Source organism: Chiloscyllium punctatum, chromosome 28, assembly GCF_047496795.1.
Source record: "Chiloscyllium punctatum isolate Juve2018m chromosome 28, sChiPun1.3, whole genome shotgun sequence".
Taxonomy (NCBI): domain Eukaryota; kingdom Metazoa; phylum Chordata; class Chondrichthyes; order Orectolobiformes; family Hemiscylliidae; genus Chiloscyllium; species Chiloscyllium punctatum.
The window spans coordinates 8419398-8436646 of NC_092766.1; the positions used below are offsets into that span (position 1 = coordinate 8419398).

A 17249-nucleotide genomic window follows, 5' to 3' on the forward strand; every position below is an offset into this window, starting at 1 on the left:
GCCACAAAAGGTGATTGAGGACAAAGTGTAGAAGGTTTTCACAAAAGAGTTAGACAGAGGTCTTAGGACAACAGAGTTGAAAGGTTATGGAGAGAAGGCGGGTACAGGTTACTGATTTGGATGATCAGCTGTGATCAGATGGAATCACGGAGCTGGGTGAATGGTCTACTCCTGCTCCTAGTTTCAGTTTCTGACCACAATCCCCGAGAAGGTCCCATTCCCCGGATCCATGGAAACGCCACCACCTACAAGTTCATCCAAGTCATTCACCATCATGACGTGGAAATCTGTGACCAATCCTTCAGTGGGACTGGGTTAAAATATCCAGAGCTCAATGCCGAGGGAGCGTTACACTGTGTTTGATGGGGACAATGTAGAGGAGGCTTTCAGTTCTGCGAAAAAAAGACTACAGGTAGCTTTACTCTGCATCCCTGTGCAGTCTCTGTCCTGGGAGGGTTCGATGGGGATAGTGTCAAGGAAGTGTTATTTCTAGTTTAAAATCGTAGAAGAAACTTTACTACCTGTTTAAAACAGTCGAGGTAGCATTACGCTATACCTAACCCAGTGCTGTCCCTGTCCTGGGAGCGTTTGATGGGGGAGGTGGGTGGAGAACAATGTAGAGGAAGCTTTACTCTGTATCTAACCCCATGCTGTCCCTGTCCTGGGAGTGTGCGATGGGTCACAGCCTAGAGAGAGAGCTTTACTCTGCATCTAACCCAGTGTTGCCCCTGTCCCATGAGTGCTTGACAGGGGCAGGGTTTAAGGTAGCTTTATTCTCAGTTGGAGAGAGCAGGGTTGGCTTAACTCCGTATCTAACCCCGTTCTGCCCCTGTCCTGCGAGTGTTTCATGGGGGCAGTATCAAAGAAGCATTCCTTCATTTCAGTTCAGAAGAGGGAGATTTACTCTGTCTAACCATGTACTGTCCCTGTCCTGAGAGTGGTCAACAGGGACAGTAACGTTGTACTCTGCATTGAACCACATGATGATCTCAGGATCCTTTCTTTAGACTATGACGTCAGTCATCTAAGCACAGAACGTTGACATGAATTCACCAGTGAATGTTAACATCCGTGTTGGTCCTGTCCATTACACTGAGCAGACTTCTCAACTCACTGGCTGTAATTCTATCACTGGGCTCAGGTAACAAATAAATGGCTTGGGTTCTACTTCCTGGTTTTTATTTTCCAGTTCGGCCAGAGGATGACGGCGTGTTCACATGGGATCAGTTACCAAGAGAAGGTGCTTCATTCACACAGAACCAAGCATCCCACACATGGGAGAGACAGCAACACAGGAACAGGGGCCATTACACTAATCTAATTAACTTGCTCACTAGGACCCTGATTGTGAGAACACACTGCAATGCACTTGGGCTCCAGCCCACTGCACCCCATACCCTTACCATGTTGTTGTCTGAATAAACCAAAGCCAACAGGGACTGACTGACTTACCAGCCTGCTCCAGTGCCACCAGCATCGATTGTTCGATTAAATCTCTCTCAATGAAGTTTCGGAAGTCTTCGCGATAAACAGTCAGATCAGGCAGTTGGAAGGTGCAGATAGGAGTGTCCAGTGAGTGCTCACTGCTGCCATTGTTCGACATGTGGGAACGTGCTAGAGAGACAATGGTGGAGCTGGCGTGAGAGATTCCCCGGGTCAGCCGCTTTTCTGCTCAAAGCAAAACATTCCCGTTAAATGGCAGAATTAAACAAAACCCTCATTCTATTTATCACTATCCTCACACTGCTGGGAAATAGGGTGCTCACAATGCTCCTCCCTTTACACCCCCCTTCCACACACCCACCCCCAACCACCCATCCACACCCCCACTCACCCCTAACCACCCTTCCACCCACCCGCACCCAACCACCCAACCACACACCCACCCCCAACCACCCATCCACACCCCCACTCACCCCCAACCACCCTTCCACCCACCCGCACCCAACCACCCAACCACACACTCACCCCCAACCACCCATCCACACCCCCACTCACCCCCAACCACCCTTCCACCCACCCGCACCCAACCACCCAACCACACACCCACACACCCACCCCCAACCACCCATCCACACCCCCACTCACCCCCAACCACCCTTCCACCCACCCGCACCCAACCACCCTTCCACACCCCCACTCACCCCCAACCACCCTTCCACCCACCCGCACCCAACCACCCTTCCACCCACCCGCACCCGCACCCAACCACACACCCACCCCCAACCACCCATCCACACCCCCACTCACCCCCAACCACCCTTCCACCCACCCGCACCCAACCACACCCCCACTCACCCCCAACCACCCTTCCACCCACCCGCACCCAACCACCCTTCCACCCACCCGCACCCAACCACACACCCACCCCCAACCACCCATCCACACCCCCACTCACCCCCAACCACCCTTCCACCCACCTGCACCCAACCACCCAACCACACACCCGCACCCAACCACCCTTCCACCCACACCCACACCCAACCACCCCTTCCGCCCCCACCCTACCACCACCCGCACCCAACCACCCCTTCCGCCCACCCTCACCCAACTACCCCTTCCACCCACTCACCCCCAACCACCCTTCCGCCCACCCTCACCCAACTACCCCTTCCACCCACCCGCACCCAACCATACACCCACCCCCAACCACCCATCCACACCCCCACCCACCCCCAACCACCCTTCCACCCACCCGCACCCAACCATACACCCACCCCCAACCACCCATCCACACCCCCACTCACCCCCAACCACCCTTCCACCCACCCGCACCCAACCACACACCCACCCCCAACCACCCTTCCACCCACCCGCACCCAACCATACACCCACCCCCAACCACCCATCCACACCCCCACCCACCCCCAACCACCCTTCCACCCACCCGCACCCAACCACCCAACCACCCAACCACCCACCCACCCCCAACCACCCTTCCACCCACCCGCACCCAACCATACACCCACCCCCAACCACCCATCCACACCCCCACTCACCCCCAACCACCCTTCCACCCACACCCACACCCAACCACCCCTTCCGCCCCCACCCTACCACCACCCGCACCCAACCACCCCTTCCGCCCACCCTCACCCAACTACCCCTTCCACCCACCCGCACCCAACCACACACCCGCCCCCAACCACCCTTCCACCCACCCATCCACACCCCCACTCACCCCCAACCACCCTTCCACCCACCCGCACCCAACCACCCATCCACACCCCCACTCACCCCCAACCACCCTTCCACCCACTCACCCCCAACCACCCTTCCACCCACTCACCCCCAACCACCCTTCCACCCACCCGCACCCAATCACCCTTCCACCCACACCCGCACCCAACCACCACCTGCACCCAACCACCCCTTCCGCCCACCCTCACCCAACTACCCCTTCCGCCCACCCGCACCCAACCACCCCTTCCGCCCACCCGCACCCAACCACCCCTTCCGCCCACCCGCACCCAACCACCCCTTCCGTCCCCACCCTACCACCCCTTCCGCCCCCACCCTACCACCACCCGCACCCAACCACCCCTTCCGCCCGCCCGCACCCAACCACCCCTTCCGCCCACCCGCAGCCAACCACCCCTTCCACCCACCCGCACCCAACCACCCCTTCCACCCACCTGCACCCAACCACCCCTTCCACCCGCACCCAACCACCCCTCCCACCCGCACCCAACCACCCCTTCCACCCACCCCTTCCACCCACCCGCACCCAACCACCCCTTCCACCCGCACCCAACCACCCCAACCACCCGCACCCAACCACCCTTCCACCCACACCCACACCCAACCACCCCTTCCGCCCCCACCCTACCACCACCCGCACCCAACCACCCCTTCCGCCCCCACCCTACCACCACCCGCACCCAACCACCCCTTCCGCCCCCACCCGCACCCAACCACCCCTTCCGCCCCCACCCGCACCCAACCACCCCTTCCGCCCCCACCCGCACCCAACCACCCCTTCCGCCCCCACCCGCACCCAACCACCCACCCCTTCCGCCCCCACCCTACCACCACCCGCACCCAACCACCCCTTCCGCCCCCACCCAACCACCCCTTCCGCCCCCACCCAACCACCCCTTCCGCCCCCACCCAACCACCCCTTCCGCCTCCACCCTACCACCACCCGCACCCAACCACCCCTCCCACCCGCACCCAACCACCCCTCCCACCCACCCGCACCCAACCACCCCTCCCACCCACCCGCACCCAACCACCCGCACCCAACCACCCTTCCCACCCACCCGCACCCAACCACCCTTCCCACCCACCCCTTCCACCCACCCCTTCCACCCGCACCCAACCACCCCTTCCACCCGCACCCAACCACCCCTTCCACCCAACCACCCGCCCACCCGCACCCAACCACCCGCCCACCCGCACCCAACCACCCCTTCCACCCAACCACCCCTTCTACCCAACCACCCGCACCCAACCACCCCTTCCACCCAACCACCCGCACCCAACTACCCCTTCCACCCGCACCCAACAACTCCTTCCACCCAACCACCCGCACCCAACTACCCCTTCCACCCACACCCAACCACCCCTTCCACCCAACCACCCCTTCCACCCGCACCCAACCACCCCTTCCACCCAACCACCCGCACCCAACCACCCCTTCCACCCAACTACCCGCCCACCCGCACCCAACCACCCCTTCCGCCCCCACCCGCCCACTCACCCCCAACCACCCTTCCCCCCCCCCCCCACCACCGGCCCACTCACCCCCAACCACCCTTCCCCCCCCCCCCACACACCCACCAACCCACCCACACCCAATCACCCTTCCACACACACACGGAGACAGGGCCCTCCCCTTCCTCCTCCGGGACACCCCTCCCCTTCCACCCCAGAACACATAGGGACACCCCTCCCTTCCCCCCCCAAACACACACAGGAAGACCGGACCCTCCCCTTGCCCCTCAGGGACACCCCTCCCTGTCCGCCACAACACACAGGAACACAGGGCCCTCCCCTTCCACCTCAACACACACAGGGCCCTCCCCTTCCCCCTCCCACTCAGGGACAGCCCTCCCCTTCTGCCCAAACACACGCAGGGACAAATGGCCCTCCCCTCGCACGAAGGGATATCCCTCCCCTTCCCCCTCCCACTCAGGGACCCCCCCCCCGGCTTCAGGAGGACACGATGCCCTCTCTCTTCCCTCCTCCTACACAGGTGTTGCTGTCCCATCCAATGCCTGCATGCAGCATTTGAGGTTCACCAAAATAGAAGGAAAAGATGCAACAGACCATCGGCCAACCCAGCCTGCTCAATTCTGCCACAACCTCAAGCCCAACCCCAACTTGCCTACCTGATCCCTGTGATCCTCAATTCCAAGAAACCCTAAAATAAGTTAATGTCAACCTTAAACAGACAACAATTCACGGCCCTCGAGGGTGGAGGGTTCTAAAAAGTCACAACCATTCGCGTGAAGAAGTCTTGCCTTTACTCAGCCTGAATGGATGAGCTTTTCTTATGAGGTGTGGATCTTCTGCACGCAGAGATCAAAGCTCACCTGGTACTGGATCATCCTGACGCTGCAGTACAGCTCGCACAACTCTTGATGGTTCCTTCTCCTGCATTTTGACCCCTCGCCCTTCATTAAAAGAGTACGGTAAATTCCCAGCATTCACCTGGCGGAGTTGTTCAAAATCGCTGAGAGCTGCAGTGATGTCCCAGTTTTTCCCTGCAAGACAGGCCAGTGTTTTCAACACTCTCAGCACTTGTAGTGGGGGAGGAGGAAAGTGAGACCTCGCTGGGAGAAGCAAGGGGCTGTGAGCAACAGACTGAGACAGGACTTGAGGGAATGTAAGAAAGAGACTGCATTGGAATGCAGAGATGGATTGATTCATGGCTTGGGGAGAAGGAAGAGCAGTGGGATCTAATTGGGATTGACAGAGTTCAAGAGAGTGGGACAGTAGGATTAGTATAGGGCTGAGGAATAGCATTAGTTTAGGATTGGTATATGGCTATGGGGAGAAAGTAGGGCAATGAAATTAGCTTACAATTGGTGCAGGGTTATGGGTAGTGTGTGGAACAGTGGGATTTATACAGGGCAATGGGGAGAGCAGGCAATGGGATTAGTTTGGAGATTGATACAGGCTGTGGGGACAGAACAGGCAGTGGGAATAGATTGGGGCTACGGAGATGGAATTGGTTTAGGATTGTTACAAGAGAGTGTGTGGCAATGGGATTAGTTTTGGAACTGGTCTAGTATACTGTAGTCCAGCCTCACACTCTGCCTGCTGTTGGCCCTTCCCTATTCTGGGGGTTCTCACCTTCGAGCAGGTCCCGTGCCAGCCCAGGCTCTGCCCCTGTCGAGCGAACAAAGTCTGACAGGACAGTATCCATGTCGAGAGTCATGTAATCATGAAGTCCCTTTGCTCATTTGCCAGCTACCCATGTGGACAGGTCAATGGTCAATCCGACATGTACAGCTGACACACAAGGACAACCCATGAGCTTGTCCAGGCTTTGGATCACTGCAAAGCAGACAGAAAGATTGTCAATAAGACTGAGCCGAGGATGCAGCCAGGATTACCTGCTAGATATCTCCTCATATTTCTGAGCAGTGAGAACGGAGAAACTCCTGAGTTGTACCATTATATTCAAAAGTAACACAAGCAAGAATATCCAATGTTCTTGGGCTTAAACAGCAGCTGGCATGATTCAACGGGCAGATAGCTGTCCCACAATCACTATACACAACAATTTCTGGTGAGAGTTTCAACCAGCCAAGGTTCTGGCTCACACCCACTCAGCCTTCTTGGACTGTGAGATGCTCTGTGCAATTGAATTGTCCATCAATGAGCAGGAGGCTAGAGCAGTTTGGGTCTGCCCTCAAAGACACAGCACAGCACCAGGGAAAAGGACAAAACATTTCAGGATCCTGAAGCAGGAAGCAGAGCGTCATGTTCAAAATCAGGAATTCAGTACAAAACCAGAAGAAAACATTGATTAGACAGCAGAGGGCAGATTAACAAGAGGGGCAGGGTGGGAGCGAGGAGGGGTGGGTGAGGGGTTTTGGGGAGTGGGGGATAGAACATGGAAAAGGGCAGAGTTGGGTTCGTGGGAGTAGGAAATAGGTTATTGCTATTCGATTGCTGCTTTGCCTGCTCTCTATGACCTTAACACTGTGCAGGGAACAAAATGTGTGTAGGTTCCCTCCCAGCTCTCCCAATCCTAGAAGACTCCCACTGTCCCCCTCCCCAACTCCTACCACCACATTACCACTGGAAAAATAAATGATAAGGTCCCATTCCATTTGATGGAACAGGAAGCAGAAGTTAGTCTGTCTTGCCCAACAGTTTACTTGGAGTACATTGTCCAATAGATACTCCAGCCTACTCTCCTTCCCCACCTGAACCACAAGCCATGGTCAGGGAACCCGCCCCTTTGATACATGCTCCAATGGGAATCAGTTGTTCTTCATAATCTTGGAAACAAGTCCTTGTTCACTCTTGAAGGAACAATCACTTACACCAGTGAGCACCTACCATGATAATGTGAGAGGTGAATCCACGTGACTGATTTGTGCAGTCTCCCTCACACACTAGGGCGATGTCATCACAGCTCTGTCCAGGAAACATACACATCACTTCCTGTTTGAAATAAAAACAGTGTAGTAAATATCAACCTGCTTTATAAAGACACTGACTTGAACAAGTGTACCTGAGGCAGGGAGACTGCCCCTTCACCAAATGCCAGCTGGGAGGTACAACATCACCCCCTTTCTGTTGGATGTCAGCACTCCCACTCCACAAACCCCCACACCCACTCGTAGCACTCTCTACAGCCAAGTAAAGGCCTTGGATGCAGGTCATTGTATCCTGCTGACTGATCTGCCTTCAATCCCATGAGTTTGTCTTTTGTGATACAGTCCTTGCCTCCTATTGGAACGGTGTCTATCTGATATGTTTGGAATATTTGCACTATCCTCCACCATGAAGGCTAATGCAAAATATTGGCTTCAAATATCTGTCCATTCCCTGGTCTCCATTATCAATTTCCCAATTGAATCCAAGGCTCCCACACTCAGTTTAGCTATTATCTCATGTATCCCTAGAAGTTCTTGTCAGTTGTTTTTATGTTTCTTGCCAATTTACTTCCATAATCATTTTCCTCCCCCTTGGTTAGCTTTTCATCACCTGCTGCTGGTATTCTAAAGAATTCCCAATCTTCTGCCCTATTACCAGTTTCAACTGTTTTGGAAAATATTTACAAATCAAACTCTTCAGTGACATTTGAATACTCCACTGCAACAAGTGAAACTTGAAGCTGTGCCTCTTGAGACAGGGACACTACCACGTTGTCATAACAGCCCTTTCACTGCTTTGTATGATTTAGTTTTTGATTGGATGCTCTTCACCTTTGCCTGTGTTAAGCACGAGTTCTTCATCCTTCTCACCGAGTCCACCTTTTTGACTGGTATAAGTATCTGCTTCATTGACGGCTCTTCCTCTTAGTCTGTTTTCCCAGCTCTCTGTTCCTATCTTTGTCACTGCCCTTATTTGAGGATCAGGTTTGAAACTGGAGTTGCTCTCCATTAAACCATATTTCAAATTCTACCAAGTAATGATCACTATCCCCAGAGTAACCTTAGCTACTAGATCTTTATTAATTCAACATTATTACACATCACTAGATTGATAACAGCATATTCCCAGGTAGGTGCAACAAAGTACTGCGCTAAGGATCAATCTTACAACATACTGCACAGTACCAATTCATTTTCTATGTCACCTCTCCCCATCTGATTAAAATCAGCCATGACAATTGCATTCCCTTTCTCTCATACTTCCATTAATTCCTGATTTCTACTCTATCCTAGGGAGGAAACTCTTCAGAGCTGAGAGACAGCTTTCACCTTTCACTTGCTCCCCTTCCCATTCCACATTTGCACCCAAATCACAATCTATTCCATTTCAGTCACTAATCCCTCCTTCATTAACAAAGCTACCCCACCTTGTTGCCTATTCTTCTGGAGCCTCAGATTTTCTTGAATATAGAGAGATCCCAGTATTACAGTCAAGGAGTTATACAACCCATTCACGCCTGCGTCGACTTACCAACACTAATCCCATTTTCCAGCACTTGCCCCATAGCCTTGAATGCTATGACATTTCAAGTGCTCATCCATGTCCTTTTTAAAGCTTGAGGGGGTTTCCAGAATAGACAACCCTCCCAAGGCAGTGATTTCCACAACCTCACCACCTCAAACAATTTTCATCAACTCCCCTTTAAACCTCCCCCCAAATAATGTCCCCTTCCTCGCTCATCTATTTACTTAAAGGAACAGCTGCTTTTCGGTCTATGTCCCTCAATCTTATACACCTCAGTCAGGTCCCCTTTCAGCCTTCTCTATTCCAAACAGAACCACCCGAGCTTAGCCAGCCTCCTTTCATAGCCAAAATTCTCCATCTCAGGCAACATCCTGGCAAATCATCTCTGCACCCCACTCCAATGCAGTCAAATCCTTCCTATAATATGACGACCAGAATTACACACAACACTCCAGCTGGGACCTAACGAAAGCTGTGTACAACTCCAACATGAACTCCCTACACCACAACTGATAAAGGCAAGTGTCCCATCTGCCTTCTGTCGTACTCTGTTAAGCTGTCCTGCTGCCTTCAGGGATCTGTGGTCAAGCACTCCAAGCATCCTCTGTCCCTCTGAACTTCCTAGTGTCCTGCCATTCATTGAATACTCTCTTACCTTCAACGTGCTCAACTTCTCTCCGACGTGCTCACATTTATCAAGGTTAGTTCTATCTGCCTCTGGTCTGCCCAGGTCTATATCATCTTGCAACCTTCTTCCTCACTGTCAACAATCCAGCCAATCTTTGTGTTATCCGCAAACGTACTCTTCATCTCCCCCCCCCACATCCTCACCTCATTATTGTTCATGAGACATAAGGGACCCAGCACTGATCCCTGTGGTGTACCACTGGACACCACCACCCAGATATGCAAACAGCTTTTAACCACTATCCTCTGTCTGCGAGTGGGGGTCAAGATGGAACAGTCCTGGTCAGCCTGTCTCCATAACAGATATCAAGTTATATTCATTTATTCTACTTGTGTCTTTGACTCATCTATCTCATTATAAATGCTGCATACATTCAAATACAGAGCGTTAACTGTGACTTGTTCCCTTTATTACTTAACTCTGGTTGTAATTTCTGCTGCACACGTTCTGTGGATATTTTCTGCCCCTTGCTGTCCCACTTTGATTATTGCTCCCCCTCTCACTATCCTGTATTTCACGCTCTCATTTCTTTTGGATTTTTTAAAGAATTTCCCTTCAATTGAATCCCTCACTTAGTGCAGCCTCTACCTAGGACATTATGCTTTATTGACTGCTCTGTCTCCATCCACCGTACTACTGTTAATGCACTGTATACACCCAAATTCCTGTGTTGTGGCCCTGCACACTTCCACCTCCCACTCACTCCTGCCTCCATTCGCAGACCACAAACCAGTTTCTGCACACCAACTATCAGAGCAGCCTCACAGACTGCCCAGAGCAGGCAGCAGACACATTGCCTAAGCGATCTGTACGACGTTGTATCATTCAGTTCCAGATTCCTTCTTTTCCCCTGCATCCTGTGTGTGTTTATTGCGGTGGTGTCGGGTTTCTTGCCCTGGTAGTTTTCCCTCCATCCAGTTTTTCATCAGTGTCTACTGTTGCTTGTTAAATATTTAATGTTCACCACGTGTGTCCACAATACCAAAACACCAGACAAAGGGGTACAGATTCGGACTCAGTCTACAGCTTCCCTCTGGACACCGATTCCTGTCCATAGCCTTCAGCAGTACAAGCATTCCTGAAGAGGCCACTCTTCAGTGCAGAGAGTGAGATTTGACGGCCTGGAATGTACAACAGCGCAGCCTGCTTAAGTCTGAAGGAACAGATGCCATTTAGCAGCTTGAGCCTGTTCTGTCGTTCAGTTTGATTGCAGATGACCTGAACTACTGGCTTTGTGAGAGACTGTTCCAGATTGCGACTGCCCTCACTGTGAAGTATCTCTCCCTGACATCAACCCTAAACAGCCTTGTTTGAATCTTGGCTCTAGGCTCTCTCCCCTAACTAGAGGAAATGGTTCTTCTCTCTGTCTGTCTTAACAATCCTTTTGACCTCTTAAACCACTCAGCTGCTGTAACTAGTGAGAGGCCCTGGATACAATTCTGACACTGGTAGAGGGAACCATTTCAAAGCAGACTAGGTTAAAATTGGTCCCATTTTAGGGAGAAGTGCAGCACAGATTTACCAGAACAACGCTTATGCTCCAAGGGTTAATATAGCAGGGGCAGTTGACAGAAACCAGGCTCTTTGCTGCTATTTAGAAGGTTATGGGGTGACCTGTTCGGAGTTTAAAATATTAAGGGGATCAGAGAAACTGTTTTTGTTGGTTGGGGAGTCTATGACTGGGGAGCATTTGAATCAGTTCTTTGGAGGAGTGAAATTAAGAAACCTTTTCCACAAAGAATGGGAGAAGCTTAGAACCCTCTTCCACAAATAGAAGCTGACGCTCAGATGCAGGCAACTTTTAAATTAGAGACCAACTGCTCTTTGTTTACCCAAGGAAGGGGCAGCAAAGGCAAAGAGTTCAGTGATAGATCACCCAGAATCTTGATGGTTGATGGATCAGACCTGAGGGGCTGCATGGCTTTCTCCTGGTCTTTTGTTACTGCCGATCATGCAAACCAGCTGTCAAAATGTCAGTATCCCTTTGGATCGAGAGCTAGAGGAAGCAGAGTTCAGGTTCAGCAGTCTCTGATCTCACCCCACAGACACAAAGATCTTTTGCAAAGTTACAATCCAGAAGTAAATCTCTCTGTTGCAGCGAATCAGAATACTGAATAGGTCCTTTGGCTGATCAAGTCTGTACTGCCAAAACTACACTATTTCTGTTCTGGTCACTACCATGAACATGTTGGAATGTGGACACTTGTACTCATTAAGTGTCAAAGGGAAAGGAGCAGTTTGAACTGGTTTGTTCTTTTAGTACCCAGTGCTCTCAGTGGAGTCAGTCGCTCTCTCTCTCTCTCTGGGAACAATGAAGGACAGTGAGCATAGGCTCTGGGTCTGACAGAGAGACCAGAGGGTCAAAGAAATTAACTTCTTTCAATGAATGCCTTCAACACTGGTCAGTGTTGCTTTGCATTTATTCATAGGATGTCAGTGTTACTGGCATCACCAATATTTGTTGTCCAGCCCAAGTGATGCCTTTGTGATCCCTGCAGTCTGTGCAGAATAGGTACATCTACAATGTTGTAAGAGAGGTAACGCCAGGGCATGAAGAAATGGTGATAGGATGAGAGTCAGGAAGATGAGCAGCTTGGAGGGGAACCTGCAGGTGGAGCACAAGTGGTTGTCACCTCACTACAGAACACAGACAGTCTCTGCCAACAATTAGCCAAACTCACAGAAAAAAAGGGGGTAACCTGCCTGCCCTTTGGTCAGTTGCCCTGGCCTTCCTGGTGGTGGGGGAAGGGGGTGGCAGGTTTGGCAGCAAGGGTGTGAAAGAGGACAGGTGAGGGGTAAAAAGGGATGTGTATTTATTTTATTTTCCATGGAGCAAGAATTCTCCAAAGAAGCCAGAGAGAATGGCCAACTCACTGCTCCAACACTGAGGGAGATGCAATCAGATCAAATGTGCCCTGACATGACAGAATCCCTCTTTCAATACAGGTGGCTGCTTTACCGTGAAATACTGTAACCCACCCCCCACCCCCACCCCCGCCTTCCCCCGCTGTAAGCTGCCAGACAAGTGTTCCCAGTGTCACTGGGTAGACTTACCACTAACCATACTGACCAAGGCAGCAGATTCAAAGTATTGAGCATATTTGTAGCAGCAATGAGTCAGAGGTAAGCTGTCTGAGCCTTCGCCCAGCCTGCGTGTGTACACACAGACACAGACACAGACAGACAGACACACACACACACAGACAGACACAGACCCACACAGAAAGTGAAACAGCTGAAAGGTCCGGAAGGAAAGGCAGGAAATCCAGTGCAAAGTAACACCATGTCTGTTAGTCAGGTATTCAAGATAAAAATCAACCTCCTACACACAGTGCTGACACGAGACAATACCTCAGTCCAACACAGCTCTGAGCGTCGAGTATGATGGAGGTTGAGGGTCAAGTCTCGCAGGGGATTGGCTCAGGGATAATGTGTAGGAGAGCAAATATGTGTGAGATCATGACACCCAGAGCATCAAAAGACCCAAAGTGTGACACTTTGCAAAGTCCTGTGTCAAACATTCACAATCTAAAACTTGTCCCGGCTGGGCAGGCTACGTTGTCAGTAGTTCAGCATGGACTTTCCTCAAATAGTATATAAGAGTATTGGAACAGAATTTGTATGTATGAAAGTGTGGGGTGGTACGGTGGCACAATGGTTGGTACTGCTACCTCACAATGCCAAGGACCTGGGCTCAATTCTAACCTTGGGTGACTGTTTGGGCTGAGTTTGCATGTTTCCCCCATGTCTGTGGGAACTTTTGTTGGGTGCTCCAGTTTCTTCACACAGACCAAAGATGTGCAGGTTAAGTGGATTGGCCACGCTAATTATACTTAGGTGGACTAGCGTTAACCATGGCAAATGGGAGGTTATGGGGAGGGGGGGGGGGGGGGGTGAGATACTCTTTAGAGGGTCAGTGTAGATTGGATGGTCTGAATGGCCTCTATCGGCACTGTAGGGATACTATGATTCTGTAGCCACTGTAGCATTCCCCATCACAGTCTCACAAACACTGAGATGGGCAGCATGGTGGCACAGTGGTTAGCACTGCTGCCTCACAGTGCCAGAGACCCGGGTTCAATTCCCACATCAGGTGACTGACTTTGTGGAGTTTGCACATTCTCCCAGTTTCTGCATGAGTTTCCTCCGGGTGCTCCGGTTTCCTCCCACTGTTCACAAAACGTGAAGGTTAAGTGAATTAGCCATGCTAAATTTCCCATAGTGTTAGGTGAAGGGGTAAGTGCTGGGGAATGGGTCTGGGTGGGGTGCGCTTCAGAGGGTCGGTGTGGACTTGTTGGGCCGAAGGGCCTGTTTACACACTAAGTAATCTAAACATGAATTCACAGTAGGGTCACTGGGGCTGTTGGTTGATGGAACACAGGTGGGATGTGTTCTTGTTCTGTTCAGCAATGTCCTGAAACCAGTGACATGGAGCCCATTCACAGGACGAGGGAATCTCCTTTCCAATTCTGACAGGGATGGCAAGGAGGAATGGAAAATACGAAGCCATACAGCCAGCATCAGCAGAGTATGAGTGCTTCTGCAGTTTGTATAGACATGCTCACTAACACTAAACCAGACCAGTCAAAACAGACCCTCCCGAAAGAAGGCATGAGACTAAAACAGCCCACAATCAACTCATTCAAAACTTAGATGTTAAAACAACACAAGCTAAAACTTCTTTCATCTAACCGACAAGAGCATGAACCACCAACATTCAAACACAGGTTTCCAGCAAACAAACACAGGTACCCCATAGTGCCATTCCAAAGTGACCTTGGAGCCATGGGCCTGAAAATTGGCTCCACACATCAAGATACACCAGCCCATCATCAAACACAGTGACAGACCTGTCCCCACCAGTACCGTACCCCAGTGTAAAACAGGGACAGACCTGTCCCCACCAGTACCGTACCCCAGTGTTATACAGCGACAGACCTGTCCCCACCAGTACTGTACCCCAGTGTTATGCAGGGACAGACCTGTCCCCACCAGTACCGTACTCCAGTGTAAAACAGGGACAGACCTGTCCCCACCAGTACCGTACCCCAGTGTAAAACAGGGACAGACCTGTCCCCACCAGTACCGTACCCCAGTGTAAAACAGGGACAGACCTGTCCACACCAGGACTGTACCCCAGTGTAAAACAGCTACAGACCTGTCCCCACCAGTACTGTACCCCAGTGTTATACAGGGACAAACCTGTCCCCACCAGTACCGTACCCCAGTGTTATACAGGGGACAGACCTGTCCCCACCAGTACCGTACCCCAGTGTTATACAGGGGACAGACCTGTCCCCACCAGTACCGTACCCCAGTGTTATACAGCGACAGACCTGTCCCCACCAGTACCGTACCCCAGTGTTATACAGCGACAGACCTGTCCCCACCAGTACTGTACCCCAGTGTTATACAGGGACAGACCTGTCCCCACCAGTACTGTACCCCAGTGTTATACAGTGACAGACCTGTCCCCACCAGTACATTAGCCCAGTGTTATACAGTGACAGACCTGTCCCCACCAGTGTTATACAGGGACAGACCTGTCCCCACCAGTACTGTACCCCAGTGTTATACAGCGACAGACCTGTCCCCACCCAGTACTGTACCCCAGTGTTATACAGCGACAGACCCGTCCCCACCAGTACAGTACCCCAGTGTTATACAGCGACAGACCTGTCCCCGCCCAGTACTGTACCCCAGTGTTATACAGCGACAGACCCGTCCCCACCAGTACAGTACCCCAGTGTTATACAGTGACAGACCTGTCCCCGCCCAGTACTGTACCCCAGTGTTATACAGCGACAGACCCGTCCCCACCAGTACAGTACCCCAGTGTTATACAGTGACAGACCTGTCCCCACCAGTACATTAGCCCAGTGTTATACAGTGACAGACCTGTCCCCACCAGTGTTATACAGGGACAGACCTGTCCCCACCAGTACTGTACCCCAGTGTTATACAGCGACAGACCTGTCCCCATCCAGTACTGTACCCCAGTGTTATACAGCGACAGACCCGTCCCCACCAGTACAGTACCCCAGTGTTATACAGCGACAGACCTGTCCCCACCCAGTACTGTACCCCAGTGTTATACAGGGACAGACCCGTCCCCACCAGTACAGTACCCCAGTGTTATACAGCGACAGACCCGTCCCCACCAGTACTGTACCCCAGTGTTATACAGCGACAGACCTGTCCCCACCAGTACCGTACCCCAGTGTTATACAGGGGACAGACCTGTCCCCACCAGTACCGTACCCCAGTGTTATACAGGGGACAGACCTGTCCCCACCAGTACCGTACCCCAGTGTTATACAGCGACAGACCTGTCCCCACCAGTACTGTACCCCAGTGTTATACAGCGACAGACCTGTCCCCACCAGTACCGTACCCCAGTGTTATACAGCGACAGACCTGTCCCCACCAGTACCGTACCCCAGTGTTATACAGCGACAGACCTGTCCCCACCAGTACTGTACCCCAGTGTTATACAGGGGTCATACCTTTCCCCACCAGTACTGTACCCCAGTGTTACACAGTGACAGACCGGTCCCCACCAGTACTGTATCCAGTGTTATACAGGGACAGACCTGTCCCCACCAGTACTGTATCCCAGTGTTATACAGGGACAGACCTGTCCCCACCAGTACTGTACCCCAGTGTTATACAGGGACAGACCTGTCCCCACCAGTACTGTATCCCAGTGTTATACAGTGACAGGTCAGTCCCCACTCGTACTGTACCCCAGTCTCATACAGTGACAGACCTGGCCCATCAGTAGTCCACCAGAGTTTTACACTGACAGCCCAGTTCCCACCAGTACTGTACCCCAGTGTTACACAGTGACTGACCTGTCCCCACCAGTACTGTACCCCAGTGTTATACAGTGACAGACCTGTCCCCACCAGTACCGTACCCCAGTGTTATACAGCGACAGACCTGTCCCCACCAGTACTGTACCCCAGTGTTATACAGCGACAGACCTGTCCCCACCAGTACTGTACCCCAGTGTTATACAGGGACAGACCTGTCCCCACCAGTACTGTACCCCAGTGTTATACAGGGACAGACCTGTCCCCACCAGTACAGTAGCCCAGTGTTATACAGTGACAGACCTGTCCCCACCAGTGTTATACAGGGACAGACCGGTCCCCACCAGTACTGTACCCCAGTGTTATACAGCGACAGACCTGTCCCCACCCAGTACTGTACCCCAGTGTTATACAGCGACAGACCTGTCCCCACCAGTACAGTAGCCCAGTGTTATACAGTGACAGACCTGTCCCCACCAGTGTTATACAGGGACAGACCTGTCCCCACCAGTACTGTACCCCAGTGTTATACAGTGACAGACCTGTCCCCACCAGTACAGTAGCCCAGTGTTATACAGTGACAGACCTGTCCCCACCAGTGTTATACAGGGACAGACCCGTCCCCACCAGTACTGTACCCCAGTGTTATACAGGGACAGACC

General features: G+C 52.2%; 1 protein-coding gene across 1 annotated transcript in view; it reads right to left on the bottom strand.

Annotated features, from left to right (window-relative positions):
- The window catches only part of LOC140453967 (OTU domain-containing protein 7B-like), a 22760-nt gene extending 12272 nt beyond the window's left edge, over nucleotides 1-10488 (bottom strand). Inside the window, 5 exon segments of the mRNA XM_072548853.1 lie at nucleotides 1453-1668; nucleotides 5538-5708; nucleotides 6301-6504; nucleotides 7519-7623; nucleotides 8391-10488. Coding sequence (XP_072404954.1) covers nucleotides 1453-1668; nucleotides 5538-5708; nucleotides 6301-6385 — 472 coding nt within the window. The 5' untranslated portion in view covers nucleotides 6386-6504; nucleotides 7519-7623; nucleotides 8391-10488.
- Between the last annotated feature and the right edge of the window lie 6761 nt (nucleotides 10489-17249).